The 15,108-nt window shown below is 56.2% G+C and overlaps 1 protein-coding gene across 1 annotated transcript; it reads right to left on the bottom strand.

Annotated features, from left to right (window-relative positions):
• Positions 1-1,114: 1,114 nt before the first annotated feature.
• ATG101 (autophagy related 101) lies at positions 1,115-4,244 on the bottom strand. Its single transcript, XM_084256396.1, has 2 exons — positions 3,984-4,244; positions 1,115-1,772 (listed from the first exon to the last, which is right to left on the bottom strand). The coding sequence occupies exons 1-2, from the start codon at positions 4,233-4,235 to the stop codon at positions 1,368-1,370; spliced, it is 657 nt and encodes a 218-aa protein (XP_084112522.1). The 5' UTR covers positions 4,236-4,244; the 3' UTR covers positions 1,115-1,367.
• Positions 4,245-15,108: the final 10,864 nt, after the last annotated feature.

The following is a 15,108-nucleotide window of genomic DNA, read 5'->3' as shown; positions in this document are numbered from 1 at the left end:
CACTCCACCTGTTCTGCTCCCCGCTCTGTCTCTGGTGAATCCTCTCACCAACCCACCCCCCACCTCTGGCCTGCACCCCAGCTCTTGTGTGCATTAATAAAATAAAAATCTTAAAAGTAAATAAATAAAAGTCATTGCCAGCAAACACCTGTCCTCCCTCAATCAACCCCTCATCAGGGACTCTCTGAAGACTGGGGAGAGGAAAGCCCCCTCTGCAGCGCAGCAGGTCAGGGTCACACACACCAGCAAAGACTTGCTGGGAACAGGTTTCCCCATGTCCATCCCCCTGAGAACTTTGAGTTCTCCAGTTCTCTGATGCCCAAGAGACCAAGGACATCATAAAACGCATCAGGAAATACATGGCCAGAGGGACTTGGAATGAGGAAAATGTGCAAACACTTGCTGGCCATGCTAGCCAGCTACCCTGCCCAGGACCAAGGGCCAAGCCACGCTCCCCTCCCATTTCTCAGCACCCGTCCCCACACCGTTAGAACCCCCCAAGATGTACCGAAAAGCATTGCAAATATGGAATGAATCAATTAAAAGCACAGAATGGAGTTCACTGATCTTGAGCATGTTTGTGTAGAAATGAGTACAAGTTTTCACAGCTACACCTGTGCAGGCAGGGCTAGCTCCCCCTAGAAGTGTCTCCAGATGCCAGTCTCAAGCTCTAATTTCTCTCCCAAGACACCCAATGAAATAACTTTTCAGGCGCACATAGGTGCACACAGGGGCCTGTGTGCATTTTATGAGCACGAAGAAGACATTCTCTGGGGCTGTCATGAAGACCAAGTCATCTAAAGGCCAGGAGGCCATGGCTTCCTTACGAAGGCAGACGAAAGCTCAGTCACATCCTCACATCCAAAAGCAACTAAACTTAATCCCACGTGGGACTGACCGTGGCCCACCTGGATGGGGAACGCTTGTGTGACTGTCACCCCGAGCAGAAAGCAGTCAGCTTTACTCCGATCCGCCCACTCCCCTCCGGCTGGAATAATGTCAATACACACCTATGTCCTCCTGCGTACCAGAAAGCATTGGTGTGTCACAGGAGAACACACACCAGAGGGAGCTGGCTCAACCCAAACTCACATTCTCAACTTTATTCACCATCTGAGCCATGGCTCTTCCTTACAGTGAAGAAGGAAGGGGTACCACCACCGGGGGGTGTGGAGGACAGTACAGGCCAGACTTGACCATCAGCAAAGGTTAAGAGGATGACCCGAGACTGGTCATCCAGGGGTGGCTCCTTCCAAGTCTCCTCAAGGACTCAGAGCAAGTTCCAGCGCCCCAAGAACGTAACAGTGCCAGCCCCAGAGGCTGGGGTCTAGGAGCCAACAAGGAGCACCCAAAGGCCCCAGCCAGGCCTAGAGGGCAAGAGTGTCTTTGATGAGCCTGCGCATGGTTGTGGTGACGGAGGTGCCCAGGGCATCAGTGATCTGGAAGGAGATCTTGTAGAGGTAGGGCTGCACATCCCGCAGGCCCGTGTCAAACACGTTGTCCACCTCCGACTGCGTGGGCATCTTGGGCAGGTACTCGTGCCGGTTCATCACCTCCACGATGTTGATGATCTTCTCACAAAGCTTCTCGCCCACCTTCTCCCGGCAGATCTGCCGCTCCTGCTCCGTGGCCAGGGCTACCACGTGCACCTTGACTGTCCACACTTCCCAAGGGATGCACTCGTCTGAGAAAGGCCAGCGAGACTTCTTCTTCTGGTAGAATTCTAAGGACATCTGCCCCAGCCCATCGCCACCTGAGTTTCGCAGCGCATCCTGGGGAAGAAGGGTGACAGGGATGAAACCAGACGAGTTCTCACCCGAGGAGTGCCTGCTTCCGCCACCCCAGGGAATTACGCTCTCCTGGCTCTGCTCATCCCTCAGCAAGGGCAGAGAACAATACCCACAGAGGACAAGGCGAGTGAAAGGACAGAGCAAGTGCCAGCCTAAAATTGAGTGGTTGGAGCAAACCTAACTGTCCTCGCCCGGCTGCTCCGGCCTTGTACAGACGCATGACTCAACCTGAGCCGAGCACTTTACCACAGAATCCCACGGGCTTCTCTCAACCCCTCTGGGAGGCAGGTAGGCCACCTCCACTTGAGATAAAAAGAGGCTCAGAAGAGTAAGGTAACTTGCCAAAAGTCCCAGGTAACTTGCCAAAAGTCCCAGGTCAGTGAGTGGCGGTGCCAAGGTTTGAATCAGACTCAGATTTCAAAATCTTTGCTTTTCGCCTTTACGCGAAAGCCCTTCTCCTTCCAGAATCCCCCACACGAGAGGAAAACTGACTGCTTTTCTACTTTTAGGCCCCCACCTTCATCATATTCACAAAAATCACCCTCCAAGGTCTCCACCCCGGTAACTCCTCTTTGCCTTCCCGCCGCCAATTAAACACAAGCCTCCCACGTCGTTCATGTGACACAGCTTAAACTCAGTTTCGAAAACAGAGAGGGGCCGGCAAAGCCCAGTGACTCTTTTTACAAAGGAAGCCAAGGACAGAAGGGGGAAGAGACATGGACCACAGACCAGACCTAGTCCCTGGGGCTCCCTCTTCTCTTTTGATAAGCAAATGGGACCAAATTCTGCCTATCCTGGGGGGGGGGGGGGGCCTTGGGAGGGAGTCCCCTCATTCCCGTCCTAGGACAGCTGGGACCCTGAAGCACCCTTCCATCTGAGTCAGGGCCAAGCCAGAGTGTAAGGATACTCCCTCAATCCTGACTGCCCTCCCAGGGAATAAGCAGATAAACCAAGCTCGCCTGACTTCAACGATAGCAGTAACGGCCCACACTTCAAAGCTCACTATGCGCCAAGCAGTTTCAAGCACGTCACGTATTTGACTAAGCCCACTGCTCCCTGCAACCTCTGCGGTGAGTCCAGTGATCATTCCCACTTCACGCACAGGGAAACAGAGGCCCAGAGGCATGGAGTCTCTTGCCCAAGGGCACACACTGGTGCGTGCCTGTCTCATGGGCTCCTGAAGACAGAGGGCTGAGCAGCACAGCCTCCCTTGAAGAGGGACCTGGAAACTTCTTGTAAACTTGCTCCTTCTGGGCTTGGGGGGTGGTGGGCCACAGGTGAGTGCTTTGGGGAGGGCCACCCTACACTGGCAAGCTCCTACAATAAGCACACAGTGCCTGACAGCATAGAGGAGCTCCAGACAGACAGATGACCCTCCTCCTCTGGCCCGAGATTAGTACCTTAAAAAAAGTTGCCTTGGGTCTCCTTGGCGGCGCAAGGGGTCAAGTCTCAGCACTGTGAAGCTATCAGCAGCCACTGCAGCATGAGTTTGATCTCCCGGCCAGGGAGCTACCCACATGGCGCAGCAGACCTCTCCTGCCTCGCCCTCTACTCCCCACTCTGTCTCTGGTGAATCCTTCCTCTCACTCCACCCCACCCCGCACCTCTGGCCTGCACCCCAGCTCTTGTATGCATAAATAAATAAATCTTTTTTAAAAAAAGTTGCCACTGTTATTTTAAAATTTAAAGATGCCCCACTTGTTGAAAGAGAGAGGCAGTGCTACCTGAACAAAGCAGGGTAAAACACTGCCCTCCCGTTCTGATCTAAGTGCACTGTGGCGGGTGTCTGCCAGACCCATCTCCACACCCACACAGGCACGAACAAACATGGACAGCCAGGCCCAGCAGCCCTCCCTTTCAGGGAGTTCTGCCCAGGAAGGGCTCAGAAGGTGAGGGTAAACGTGGGAGCAGAAGCAGGTAGAAGGTCAAGACCACTGGGACAATGACCAACTGCCTGCCGAGCCTGCAAGGGCTTCCTACTCACCTTTCCCAGGTTTTTTCTACAAGGGCCTCACATTCCCACCCCGCACCTCCCCAATACAGACAGACAGCCACACACACGCAGGCTCCGCCCTCAAAGAGCTCTGAGCAAACCTGTTTATTAGAACCTGAAAGAACCCAACACACACACCCAGAAAAATGAGCTGGCTGGCACTTGGGGTCCACTTGTCACCCACTGTGCCATCCCCCTACCTTGAATTCGCCGACAACCTTGCGCAGGGCGCGGTCCAGCTCCTCAGAGGAGACGCGAACATAAGTGAAGTCAATGAAGTCACAGTCAACGTCCTGGGTGCCCACGGTGCCGATGGAGTAGGTGCCCTCCTTCTTGTAGTGGAACTTGCCGGTGCTGCGGTGCAGGAGCACCGTGTGCAGCACGGCCAGCATGGCCTCCTCCACCTGCCGCCCCTCCACCGACACCTCCAGCACCTCCGAGCGACAGTTCATCCTGCAGCCAGCGGCCCACGGCACAGCAAAGCCCAGATTAAAGTGCTTCACCCCAACAGGGGTTACCCTGCAAGAGAAGCCCAGGTCAGAACGCGGACACCTTCTGAACGATCTGTACCATGTCCTTCTAGACCCTTCAAACCTTCCAGACCCAATCCAGCCCCTGCTCCCATGGCCTTGTCTGCATTTCAGTGGCACATACTCTCAGAAATATTATTAGGTTGAGAGAGGGGAGACCTTCAAATTACCAATCCAAACAGCGGGCCAAAGCCGGAATTCCATTCTGGCATTTCGTGCGGTTTATAGCAAATGCTCGCCGTGCAAGAGCTGCCAGCCACTGGCCAGTCAAAGACAAGCACAGCCCCGCCCCTAAGAAGCCACCAGGGAAGGAGAGACAAGCAGGTAAATGCTACCATTCCCACAGCGGGGAGAGCACAACGTGGAAAGAGAAAAGGCAGAATGGAATCTGACTTCCCAAGACCTCGAATGACCGAGTTAAGGAAGTCAGACTCTGTCTTGAGGACAATGAGGAGTCCATGCATCACTGGCGAGATCAAGTCTGTGCTGCAAAATTAACTCTGGCTCAAGGAAAACCAACGGCTCCTAAGTTCTTTGGGGTCACAAACAGCGATGAAAAAGGCAGTGAAAGTTATGAAGACTGGGCTTTAAAACCTGACTGACACCTGCACAAACACACCAAATCTTGCCTATTTCCAGGGTCCTCCAAGACTCTCCGGTTAGGACTTGCAGATTCAGGCAGAAAGTCTGTGTGAGCGCATGTTAGAGGGCACTACGGGAGAAGCAGTGGGGCGGGGTGCAGGGCAGTGTGGAGGTTTTCATGGCCACCAGTCCTGGGTTTGAATCCCAACTGTCCTCCCTCTGCTCTATGACTCAACCTTTCTGAGTCTGATTTCTGATGCATAAATTTGGCTTGTTGTGAGAATTAATGAAACTAACATCTGCAAAATACTCTAGCAAAGTCATTAAGAACAATGACTCTACAGTCAGACAACCTGGGTTGCAGCCCCAGCTCTGCCATTTGCTTACTGGAATCTTGGGCAAGCCGGTTAATTCCTATGAGCTCAGTCTCCCCGTCTACTAAAAGTGGACAGCAATAACAACCATCGTGAAAGGAGTCGATGAGTTAGCATCTGTAAGGACTTAAAGCAGTACGTGGCACGTAGTAAACAGTAACTATCAGCTGCTGTAATCTGGTATTATAATGTTATTGCTGAGATGACAGAGGTTACACTCCAGCACTGGAGGAGCCAGGGGAAGGAAAGAAGAGACTTGAGAACTAGAACTTGGTAAGTCACCGAACATGAGCCCGGGGGAGAGTGGCTAGTTGGGTCCAGCTTACACACCGTCCCTGACAGGGGATTCATCACCTGTCACAGCAGACTACTTCATCTTTACACCGCTCTACTGAGTCATTCCTTCTACCAAAACCTTCTGCTTCAGTCCACGAGTCTTAGCTTTGATGTCAGGAGCCACGTAGAGGAAATCTCAACCCTGTCCCACAAAGGAGCCTTCCAGATACTCAGAGGTAACTTTTCTATCACCACCCTCACTCCTACTACAAGTTAAAGGTCTCCAGTCCCCATAAACTGGTCAGTTCCACATCATGTCTGATCTGCTTGGGATCCTGGCAGCAGAGTGTTTTTCCATCTGTGTCCAGCCCCCTGCAACAGCAGCTCAGCACAACACAGGGCAGCAATTTGCAGGCGGCTCAGAGAGGGTGCTGGCTCTTCCTCTCGGGAGGCAAGCAATGGGGTCCATCTGCACCACCTGAGCTACCAGTCACCTTCTCACAGGTATTGTCCTGTGCCTCCCACTAGGCAGTTCCTTGACAGCAGAGACTAAAATCCAACTCATCACCATAAACACAGTTCCTGGAACCTACCCCAACATAACTGCTAATTCCTACACTGCTCTCTAAGCTACCGCCAAGGGCTGCGGGACAGCTTCCTCCCACACTCTCAGATGGAAGATGAGCAGGGATCTCTCGCTCATGTCCGCCTCCAGATTAACTCCATGGAGCAGCTCTGTCCAGCTCCCCTTTCTCCCACAACTGCCTCCCTTTTATGCGCCCCACACACCTTCACATAGGCCACCTCTCTGATCACTTCTGGCCCAAGCCCAGGCTCTTCGCCCTCGTCTGCAGAGCTATTCTGGGATCCAGCCCTGCAGGATGTCGGCACTGACCAACCCCAGCCTCCTTCCCAGAGCAGCCAGCTTTGGTCTGGGATGAGCTGGTCTGTCCCTTCGTCCTCACCCCTACCTCTGGTGAGCAGAGCTAGGCCCGGCAAGTCCCACCCTGGGTTCCCCCCAGCCCAAGCCTGCCGAGCACAGGGGCGGAGGCCCTCGCAGAGCCAGGCTGGCAGCCAGGGCACCCCAGCCCCACCAGGCGCGGAGGGGATGGGGCGCGGGGTGGCTCAGGCTCGGCTCTCGCCCTGCCTCCTCCTCCCCGCGCCCAGGTCCAGCCCCCGCCGCACGCCCGACCTCCGCGGCCAGAGCCGCGCCAAAAGCAGGAGGAGCAGCTGCCGGGCCCGGCCTCGGGCGCCTCGGCGGGGCGCAGGGAGACACCCCGCCCGCGCCCCGGTTCTCCCCCCGCCACTTCCCGCGACCCTCCCCGCCCCGGAACAGGGGCGGCGCCCGGCCCGCGGGCGTCTCGGGCGCGGGGCCCCGGGGGCGAGGCCGGCCAGGGCCCTCCGGCTGGAGCGACTCCCTACCTGCCCGAGCCCCCGTCCGGGCCCCGCAGGCCGCGCAGCGCCCTCCGCCCGGACGCGCGAGCACACGCAGGAGGCGGCGCCGGCGCCGGAAGCCCCGCCCCGCCCCGCCCCCCGCCGGCCGCCCCCACCGCGCCCGCCTCGGCGGGGGGGCGCGTGCGGGGAGCCGAGCCCCGGCACCGGCGCGGCCGCCCGGGGGCTCTCGCCCACGCCAGGGGACACGCGGAGGCCGTGCCGCCCCGCCGCCCGTGTGCCACCCCTGTCCCCTCGCTGGGCCTCGGGTTCGCAGGTGCGGGGGCGAGACGCCCCCCCCGGCTTGGGCGAGTCCATCCCGCCCACCACCGAGACGTGTTGTGTTTCGGCCGCGGCGCCGCCTTCCGCCATAGAGACGCGCGGGCAGGAGCGGCCGCGGGCGCGGCGCCGCCTCCCTCGGCCGGGAGGAGTCATCGCCGCGAGCCCGCCCGCCCGCGGGCAGACGGGGTGGGTGGCCCCCGCAGGAAGGGGCGCGGGTGCCCGAGGACGAGGGCGTGCTGCTCGGGAGGGGCCCTGGAGGGGAGCCCAGGCCCGGGTGCTGCAGATGCCGAGCGGATGGCAAAACTGGGGTTCTTGGGTCTCCCCAGTGGCGCAGCGGGTTGAGCTCAGCGCTGTGAAGCTGTCCGCAGCCTCTGCAGCGCAGGTTCAATTCCCGGTCGGCCAGGGAGAGTCCCACCTGGCACAGCAGACCTCTCCTGTCTTGCCCGCTGCTTCCCTTAGCAGTGTTTTTTAAAAAAAAAAAAAAAAATTTAAAATAAATAAATAAATAAAAGAATACTGGGGTTCTCCCCATATGCCTAAGAGACAGCATCCCTGGTCCCTCAAAGATGCTGGAGGAGGGGCCGAGCCTGCCTCTGTTGTCTTCATGCGGGGTCACTGCCCTGCCGTGACCCATCTCGGGGGTTCTTGCGAGGCTCGTAATTCTGTCCTTGCGTCCTGGGTGACCCTTGACGTCATTCATCCTTTCTGATGTCCTTCTCCGTAAACGGGGAGACGTTGCAATGCTCACAGGAGAGAATTCCTATGAAAAACTTTTGTGAAGTGGAAGGTGTGCATGCCTTTCACTGCTGTGTCATCCCTGAGAGTGTGTTCCGTTCTCCTTGTGGGTTGTAGGCTCGGGGTAGACAGGTTTGTCCTGTGTTCTGTTAATGTCTGCTGAAGCTGACACGCTCCCAACATCAACAGGAGGCACTCTTGAGTTGTTTACTTGGGGATTAAGAGCCATTCCCTAACACACCCTTTCTCTCCCGGAATAATAATAGGTAACATTTATTGAGTGAAACAGAAAGGCCATGGTCCCAAGTGACTCCTGTATCTATCTGTCTTATCTATCTGCCTATCTATCGAGAAATTTCAGCCTCATACCAATAAATGCTGTGAAGTAGGTGAAGAAATTAACCCTGGAAGAGGTTAAATAACTTGCCCTCTGCCACTCAGTAAGTGGCAGAGTCTGGAGTTCAAATGCAGCCGTCCTTACCACAACAGAAACTCTCTCTGGTTTCTCCACCCCACCCCTGCACGATCTCTCTCCACTACAGCCCACCCAGTATCTGCTCTCTGGTAGGAAAATAGCTTGATTTGTAGCCTGTGCCGATTTTTACCATGGCCCATGTCAGTAGAAGGCCTGAATAGAATAAAAGGACTCATCTTCCCACAAGTAAAGGATCTGGCCCTTTCTGACGGCCTTTAATCTGGGGTGTGGGTTTTGTCATGGCTTCACATTTGAATTGAAACATCTGCTTTTCCTGGGTCTCCCTGTTCTTCAGAATTTGGAACGACTCACCTGGTTCTCAGCATTTGGACTTTGAGGGGAACTACATCATCAACTCATTAGCTTTCCCACTTACTGACTAAGGATCTAGAGACTTGCCAGCCTCCATAACCATGTAAGCCAGGTCCTCGTAACATCTCTGTCTCTCTTCCAATGTATATGTGTGTGTGTGTATATATGTGAGTGTGTGTATGTGTGTGTGTGTGTGTGTGTGTACATCCATTTAGGAACCTAGTATATTTGCCAAGACCAAAACCATACGACACTCTTTCTTCCTTCCACTCATCTTTCTACCCACTCTTGTCCCTACTCCAAAACTCACCTCTCTGGGGATCCTTTCCTGACTAAGAGGGAGGCTGGGCCCTCTCACCTCTCATCTCAGGCCCCATTACTGGCCAGTCCTTGCTTATCACCCCTCCCTGATTCCTCACAGAGCCGTTCTCACTGCATCTCAGACCCTGGGTCCTAAGCCCCTCTAGCTCTATCAGGAAGGGAAGGTCTAGATCAAAAAGAGTGAGACTGTGTAGAATAAATTCCCCATCCTATAGCCATGATAATCAAACATGATGGTCCGTTCATTTATGCAACACAACTGTAACTGTCCACATGCCCTGCCCATGGCATTCCAAGGTGGGCAAGTCACAATCCTGGCCCTGGGGGAGCTCAGAGTCTTACAGAGGAGATGGACCAGGAGATGGACCTGGACATGAACACATGACAGGTGGCGTGAAACAAATAGCTGGTTTTTCAGGGGCCAGAGAGATGGAGGCCCTTGCTGTCATCCCGGAGAGATCCCCATGGCCTAGAATAGAAAGTGAGAGAAGAGAAGAGAGAAGATACCTAAGTGCTGCCTCATCAAGTTGGGATGTGATTGGACACCAGGATAGCTGCAGAGAGCACAGGATGGCAACCTGAGGAGACGGGTGGGAAGGGGGGAGGTGTTGGTGATTCCAGGAAGAAGTGGGGCTGCGGGGAAGCTTCACGGAAAAGGAACTAGAATAGAGACCTCACTGAAAGCAGAGGGTGAAAACGGAGAGCAGGGTCCAAAACAGAGCAGACTTCCCAGAGCCCAGAGGCCCAGTGAGCCAGGCAACCAGGCACTGGCTGAGGCCTCTGAGCCATGCCTCCAGCAGAGAGAACTTGAAGGCCAACCCAGGACCTTGGGAAGAGGCAGCTGGCTCTGCCTGGTGAGTGTGGCCTTGGATGGCCCCACCCCATCCCAGCCTGAGCTCAAGGGAAGAGCTGAGCCCTGAAGGTGGCCCTGTAGTTCACCCCCAGCCGCTCCAGAGCTGACCCCAGTGGCGTCACAGGGATTGACTCAAGTCCCAGCAACAACAATGAGTGGGACTGACGTCAGGCTGGGGGCTCCTGACGGTGGCCAGCCTGGCTGGGTAGCCAGCACTCTGACCAGCCTGCTGACCCTCTAGCCCAGGCCAGGCCACAGGGGTGAGGAGGACCAGCTGTCCCCATCGCACAGCTTGTCCTGGGATCCAGGCAGGGGCTCCTCCTCCTCCCGCCCTTCCTGAGATGTCACTCCCAGCCCCCCTCCCCCGTGGCAGAGGAAACGACAGGGCGGAAGAGAGAGTGGCAGAGAGCGTGAGAAAGAGGCACCTCCCAGCCCTCACCTCCTTCAGCAGCCTCTAGACCTGGACTGGGCCTGGAGGCGGCGTGTCTGCTGTCTGTCCTCCTGGAGCAGGTGGGGATCTGTCTGCTGTGCTGGGGAAGCGCCGCGCGGCCCTTTCTCTGGGAAGGTCTGTGTGTTTGTCTCTCTGACCAAGCTGGGGTGGAATAGGGCTTTATTTCTGTCTGTCCCTGGGGGTAAGGAACTGTCCCTCCTTCCGGCAAAGTCTGTACGTCTGTTTCTTTGGGGGGCGTGTGTGTATCTGTTGTTCTTTGCTGAAGAGAATTCTATGCAATTGTCCTTGCAAAAGAAGAGGGTTGTTTATCCAGCCCTGGTTAAGGATATCACTCTACCGCCCCGGGAGATGTCCTTTCTGACCCTAGTTCCCTGTATCTACCCTCATGGTCTCCCAGTTAGCTGGGATGGGGCCCAGTTTTCCTGCTGGGCCCTCCCCAAAGTGGTCTCCCTGCCTGAGGACTACTTGCCTCTCATGTGCCCAGACAAGGAGCGCGGTGACAGTCAGCACCCTGCCTGCCTGGCTTGCAGCTGGGCACTGCTTCCTGCAAACTCAGCAGCATGTACCAGGAAAGGCACCCCCCCCCAGCCCCGCCTTGCGCCCTCACTCCCCTCCCAACCCAGCTGCCACCCCCAGCCCCTGAGGCTGCGCCAAGCCTGATTTATGGTTCTGAGTAGGAGCTGGACAGTGCCAGCGCATGGGTCAGACCTTGAAGGAACCTCAAATGCTCCCCCCCCCCCCCAGCACTGCCTGGCAGGGTCAGGGCCCAGTAGGAGGTAAAGAGGAGCCAGGGTGTTGGGGACAGGGACCGTGGCCAGAGTATTGCCTGGGGGTGCAGGCGCTGGTAGGAGGCAGAAGCCAAAGCTGAAGCTCTAGTGCCCCATAGCCCTCAGGCCAGCTCTGAGTCCAGCTGTGAACCCTGGAATGTGCCTCCTGCCCTCAGAATGTCCCCAGTGAGGGGAGGAGATATTGAGGGGGGGAGGGGGCTCTTGTTCAGCATTGCACTAACTCCTTCTTGTCCTCACCACAGGAAGGAACAGCCAGCTTAGGCCTTACCAAACAGTACCCAGCCTGGGGTCAAGGCAGGGCTTAGCAGAGGCCGAAACCAGAGAAGAACTGGAGATGGGTTTGGGGCTGGGCTCTGGCTGCCCCAGGACAGAGTGGCTGCGGCTGAGCCATGGGCCTGAAGACCAGACCTGAGCAGCTCGGGAAGGCAGATGAACAGAAACCCAGCCCTTCAGTCTCAACCTTTGAGAGGCCCAGCAGCTCAGGTTCTCTGCTACAGTCGGGCATTTAGAGGGGCTGATACTCACCCAGATGTAAGCCAGAACTCCCTGGGAATCCCAGGCATAGCTCTCACATAAGGGGAGCCCGGCACTGTGCCCAGCCAGGACATGTCCAGCACAGTTGCCTCATGATCAAAAACAGACATCGCTACCGACGTGCCAGGATACAGAGTTAGCCATGCGGCACGGTGCAGCTGAAGACAGCCTGGTCCTGTCTCCTGGAAGCCAACTCTCACCATCTCCCTCCATGACCAAGTCCTGGTGATCAGGAATCCAGGTGTGAGGCAGCCTCTTATATCCCAACCCTAGGGAAGCACCGCCAGGTAGCCCCTTGGGGTGCAGAGCCCCCATTCACATCCTGGAACTGAGAGTCACCCCTTCTCAATCACAGTGGCACCCCAAGGCTGGGGAGGGGGCTGGAGCCACTGGGCACGGGGCCCAGCATTCGTGGGTGGAGTGGGGGGAGCCAGGGGGGCTGGCTTCCTGGGTCTCCGTGCAAGGACAAACAGCAGGCTTTGAGGCCTTGGAAAATCCCGCTCGGGATTCCAGGCCCGCCAGCGTCACTGCCTTTTGACTATTGTTCCTGTCGGAAATGGGCCCAGCCCCCGGCCAACAGGGACAGAGTAGCCATTGTGAGGCCCCACCAGACTCAATGCCCCCTTGTTCGCCCTCCTGGCCCCTAGCAAGACTTGGAGGCCAGATCTTCCAGTTGTTGAGTGGAAAGAAAGGGTCTTCCTCCAGGCTGCAGCCCTTGGGCGGGGCAGGGCGGGGCTGAAGAATCAGTCCCCCAAAGCAGCACCCCCATGGCTGGAATCCTGGAAAAGAGCCATCACCATCACTGGAGCTTCTTTTATTTACAAAACCCTGGGCAAGGAGACCTGGTAAGTCATGAGACACACCCAGCTCAACCCCTTACAAGCCAAGTGTCCTTGGGAAAGTCATTTCCTTTCTCTGAAATGATTTCTTTTGTAAAAACAATGAGCTCTTCTTGGGTGCTTGCTGCATGAGGCACTGTTGCCTCACCTTCCATGGATTCTACTCATGTCATCATTATGGCATGAACTTAGTACCATTATCTTCCCCATTTACAGATGAAGACGCCCAGGCACAAAAGGTTAAGCAATTTCCCCCTAATTCCACACCTAGGAATAGCTGGAACCAAGATGTAAACCCCACCCCAGGGAGCCTGGCTGCAGCGCCCTTCCGCCTTTCTGCTCTGCTGTATCCCTTTGAGGTGCAAATAACCACACTTCACTTCACGGATAGAGTAGAAAGGACTAGGAAGGGGGTGGAACATAATACCTGGCAGCTGTCATCTCTTAGCCACCTGTAAGGACCGAAATTCCCCGTTGCTTGACCCCATCCCCGGTCTCCTCAGCATCCCTGTGCTGTCCCTAGAGGCCTGCCCTGTTCCATATCTATCTGTGTGATTGGGCAGGGACACGGAGAGCCACTCATCCAGCCTCAGCTGTGCGATTTCTTAGCAAGCTCTGCCACCAGCCGGAGCACCGTCACCAGACTCACAGCCCTCTGAACAGACAGGGAAACTGAGGCTCTGTGAGCAAGAGAGCCTTCTCAGAGAGCAGCGAGGAATTGGAGGCAGGCTGAGAACTGAAGATCTGACACCACCCTCATCCCCCACTTACCAGGCGCTGGCGCTGCAACGAGGGCTCCCTTGGGGTCCAGTGGAGGTGTCAGGGACACGTACTGCTGGGAGTGGTTACCGGGCCCAGGGCTCCGGAGCCCACCCATCCATGGCCTTTCAGGCCTGAGACTGGACTGCCTTCCCAGAAACATGCCTTCCCAGAAGGCATGTCGTTGTGGGGTCTTGGGGAAGCTGCAGGCCGTGGCTGGAGCATAGGGAAGGCCCTTGATTCTCAGTCTGGAGCAGAGCCCTCCTTCCAACAGCAGCAGCCCTCCTCCAGCCAGTTCTGGGGCTGTGACTCAAGAGGCTGGGGGACTGGGCCAAGGGTTGAAGAACAGTCTTCAGGGCTCTAAGCCCTGGAGGAGGCTGAGACTGCACGGGCCTGCGTGCAGTAAAGGGGATCAGCCTCTGCAGGGCACCAGCTGCCTTGGGCTTGAGGCTGGAGCTGATCTAGATGCAGATTTTCTCCAGAGGCTCCCTGAACCACTTCATCAGAAGCTTCTGGGTGTTTGAATCCAAGTACATATTCATAACCCCACCCTTCGCCAAAAATCCTAGTCCCTGGGGTAAACCCTAAGAATCTCCCTTCTAAGTCAGCTAAGCAACAGATGAGCTGGGAGTTTGGAGAACCTGTAAGAGGGCTCCCGGGCACAGGGAGAGACCTCAGAACCTTCTTCTTGCCAAGAAAGCAAGGGTCGTCACAAGGTGGATCCTGTTGCTGGGGTGCTGGGCATGTGGGGAGGAAATGTTGAAAATGGGTATGAAAAAACTGGTGACAGCTGCGACCACTGCTTTTTGGCTGACTTCTACCCAGGCCCGCCCCCCTAGCCTGCACTGAGCACCACACACTCTCCTGCAGTCCCAGCAGCAAGGCGGGGTGGGTAGGCCCTTTTCCTGCTTTACAGGTGTAGCAGCAGAGAATGAGCAAGCACCGGCCCAGGCTAGGAAGCGTGCCAGCCAGGCCTGCGGGTTTCCCTCCGCGGGCAGTCAGCCGCCACGGCAGGCCCCAGCCACGAGTCAGGCGAGTTTGCGAGAGGCTCTGCTTGACCGCCCCACAGAGCAGAGGCCATTATTACTCACCTTTCATGAAAGCGGAAACGGCCTGCTGTTAGCTCAGGTTGGTGACGTAGATTTATCGGGAGCCCCCTCTGTCTTAGGTACTGATGGGGGTGGGGTGCAGGGGAAGGTGTCAGAGACAAGACCCCAGTTTCAGCTACATGACTATTTTTTATTCAATATATTAAATATATTAATCAGAAAAGTCACATACTATAAATCCAAGAAAATACACAAATATAAATGTCAGAATCTGTCATTTGTCTTCTCCTTAGAGTGAGTTTATGTACATGTGGAAAGGGAGCGGGAAGAGAGAGCAAGGAGGAGGTTGGGGAAGGCCGGCCCGGGCGTGGGGGGCACTGTGCCTCCCCTCCAGCCCCACTCCCAACGCAACCTCTTCCTGTATTTACAGCAGCATCTGGCTTATTTACAGCATGGCGGCGTGTGTTAAAAATGGTTTATCTTACAAAAACATGAAGGCCAGAACGGGGCTGGGGGTAAGACAAAGAGTAGGGGTCACCTTCCCTGCCCCCCCGTGAAGCATCCCTCTCCCCCAGGATGAGAGCTCCACGCCGACCTCCCAGAGCAAGTGAGGAGGTTGGTCAATGTGCAGCTCGAGCCCAGGCTGGGCGCGCCCTGGAACCCAGGGGTCACAGGCTAAAGGCACATGCGGTGGCGTCCGAGCACACACAGTGCACGCGTGTCCCCAGGCCGGG

The sequence above is a fragment of the Talpa europaea genome (assembly GCF_964194135.1).
Source record: "Talpa europaea genome assembly, chromosome: 15".
In the NCBI taxonomy this organism is placed as follows: Eukaryota; Metazoa; Chordata; class Mammalia; order Eulipotyphla; family Talpidae; genus Talpa; species Talpa europaea.
This window is presented reverse-complemented; position numbering and strand designations above follow the sequence as displayed.

Excerpts from the sequence above, each read along its gene's own strand:
- ATG101 (XM_084256396.1), bottom strand. The coding sequence starts at position 4,235 with ATGAACTGTCGCTCGGAGGTGCTGGAGGTGTCGGTGGAGGGGCGGCAG. Across the intron at positions 1,773-3,983 it reads AGGTTGTCGGCGAATTCAAG|GATGCGCTGCGAAACTCAGG; the intron begins GTAGGGGGATGG and ends CTTCTTCCCCAG.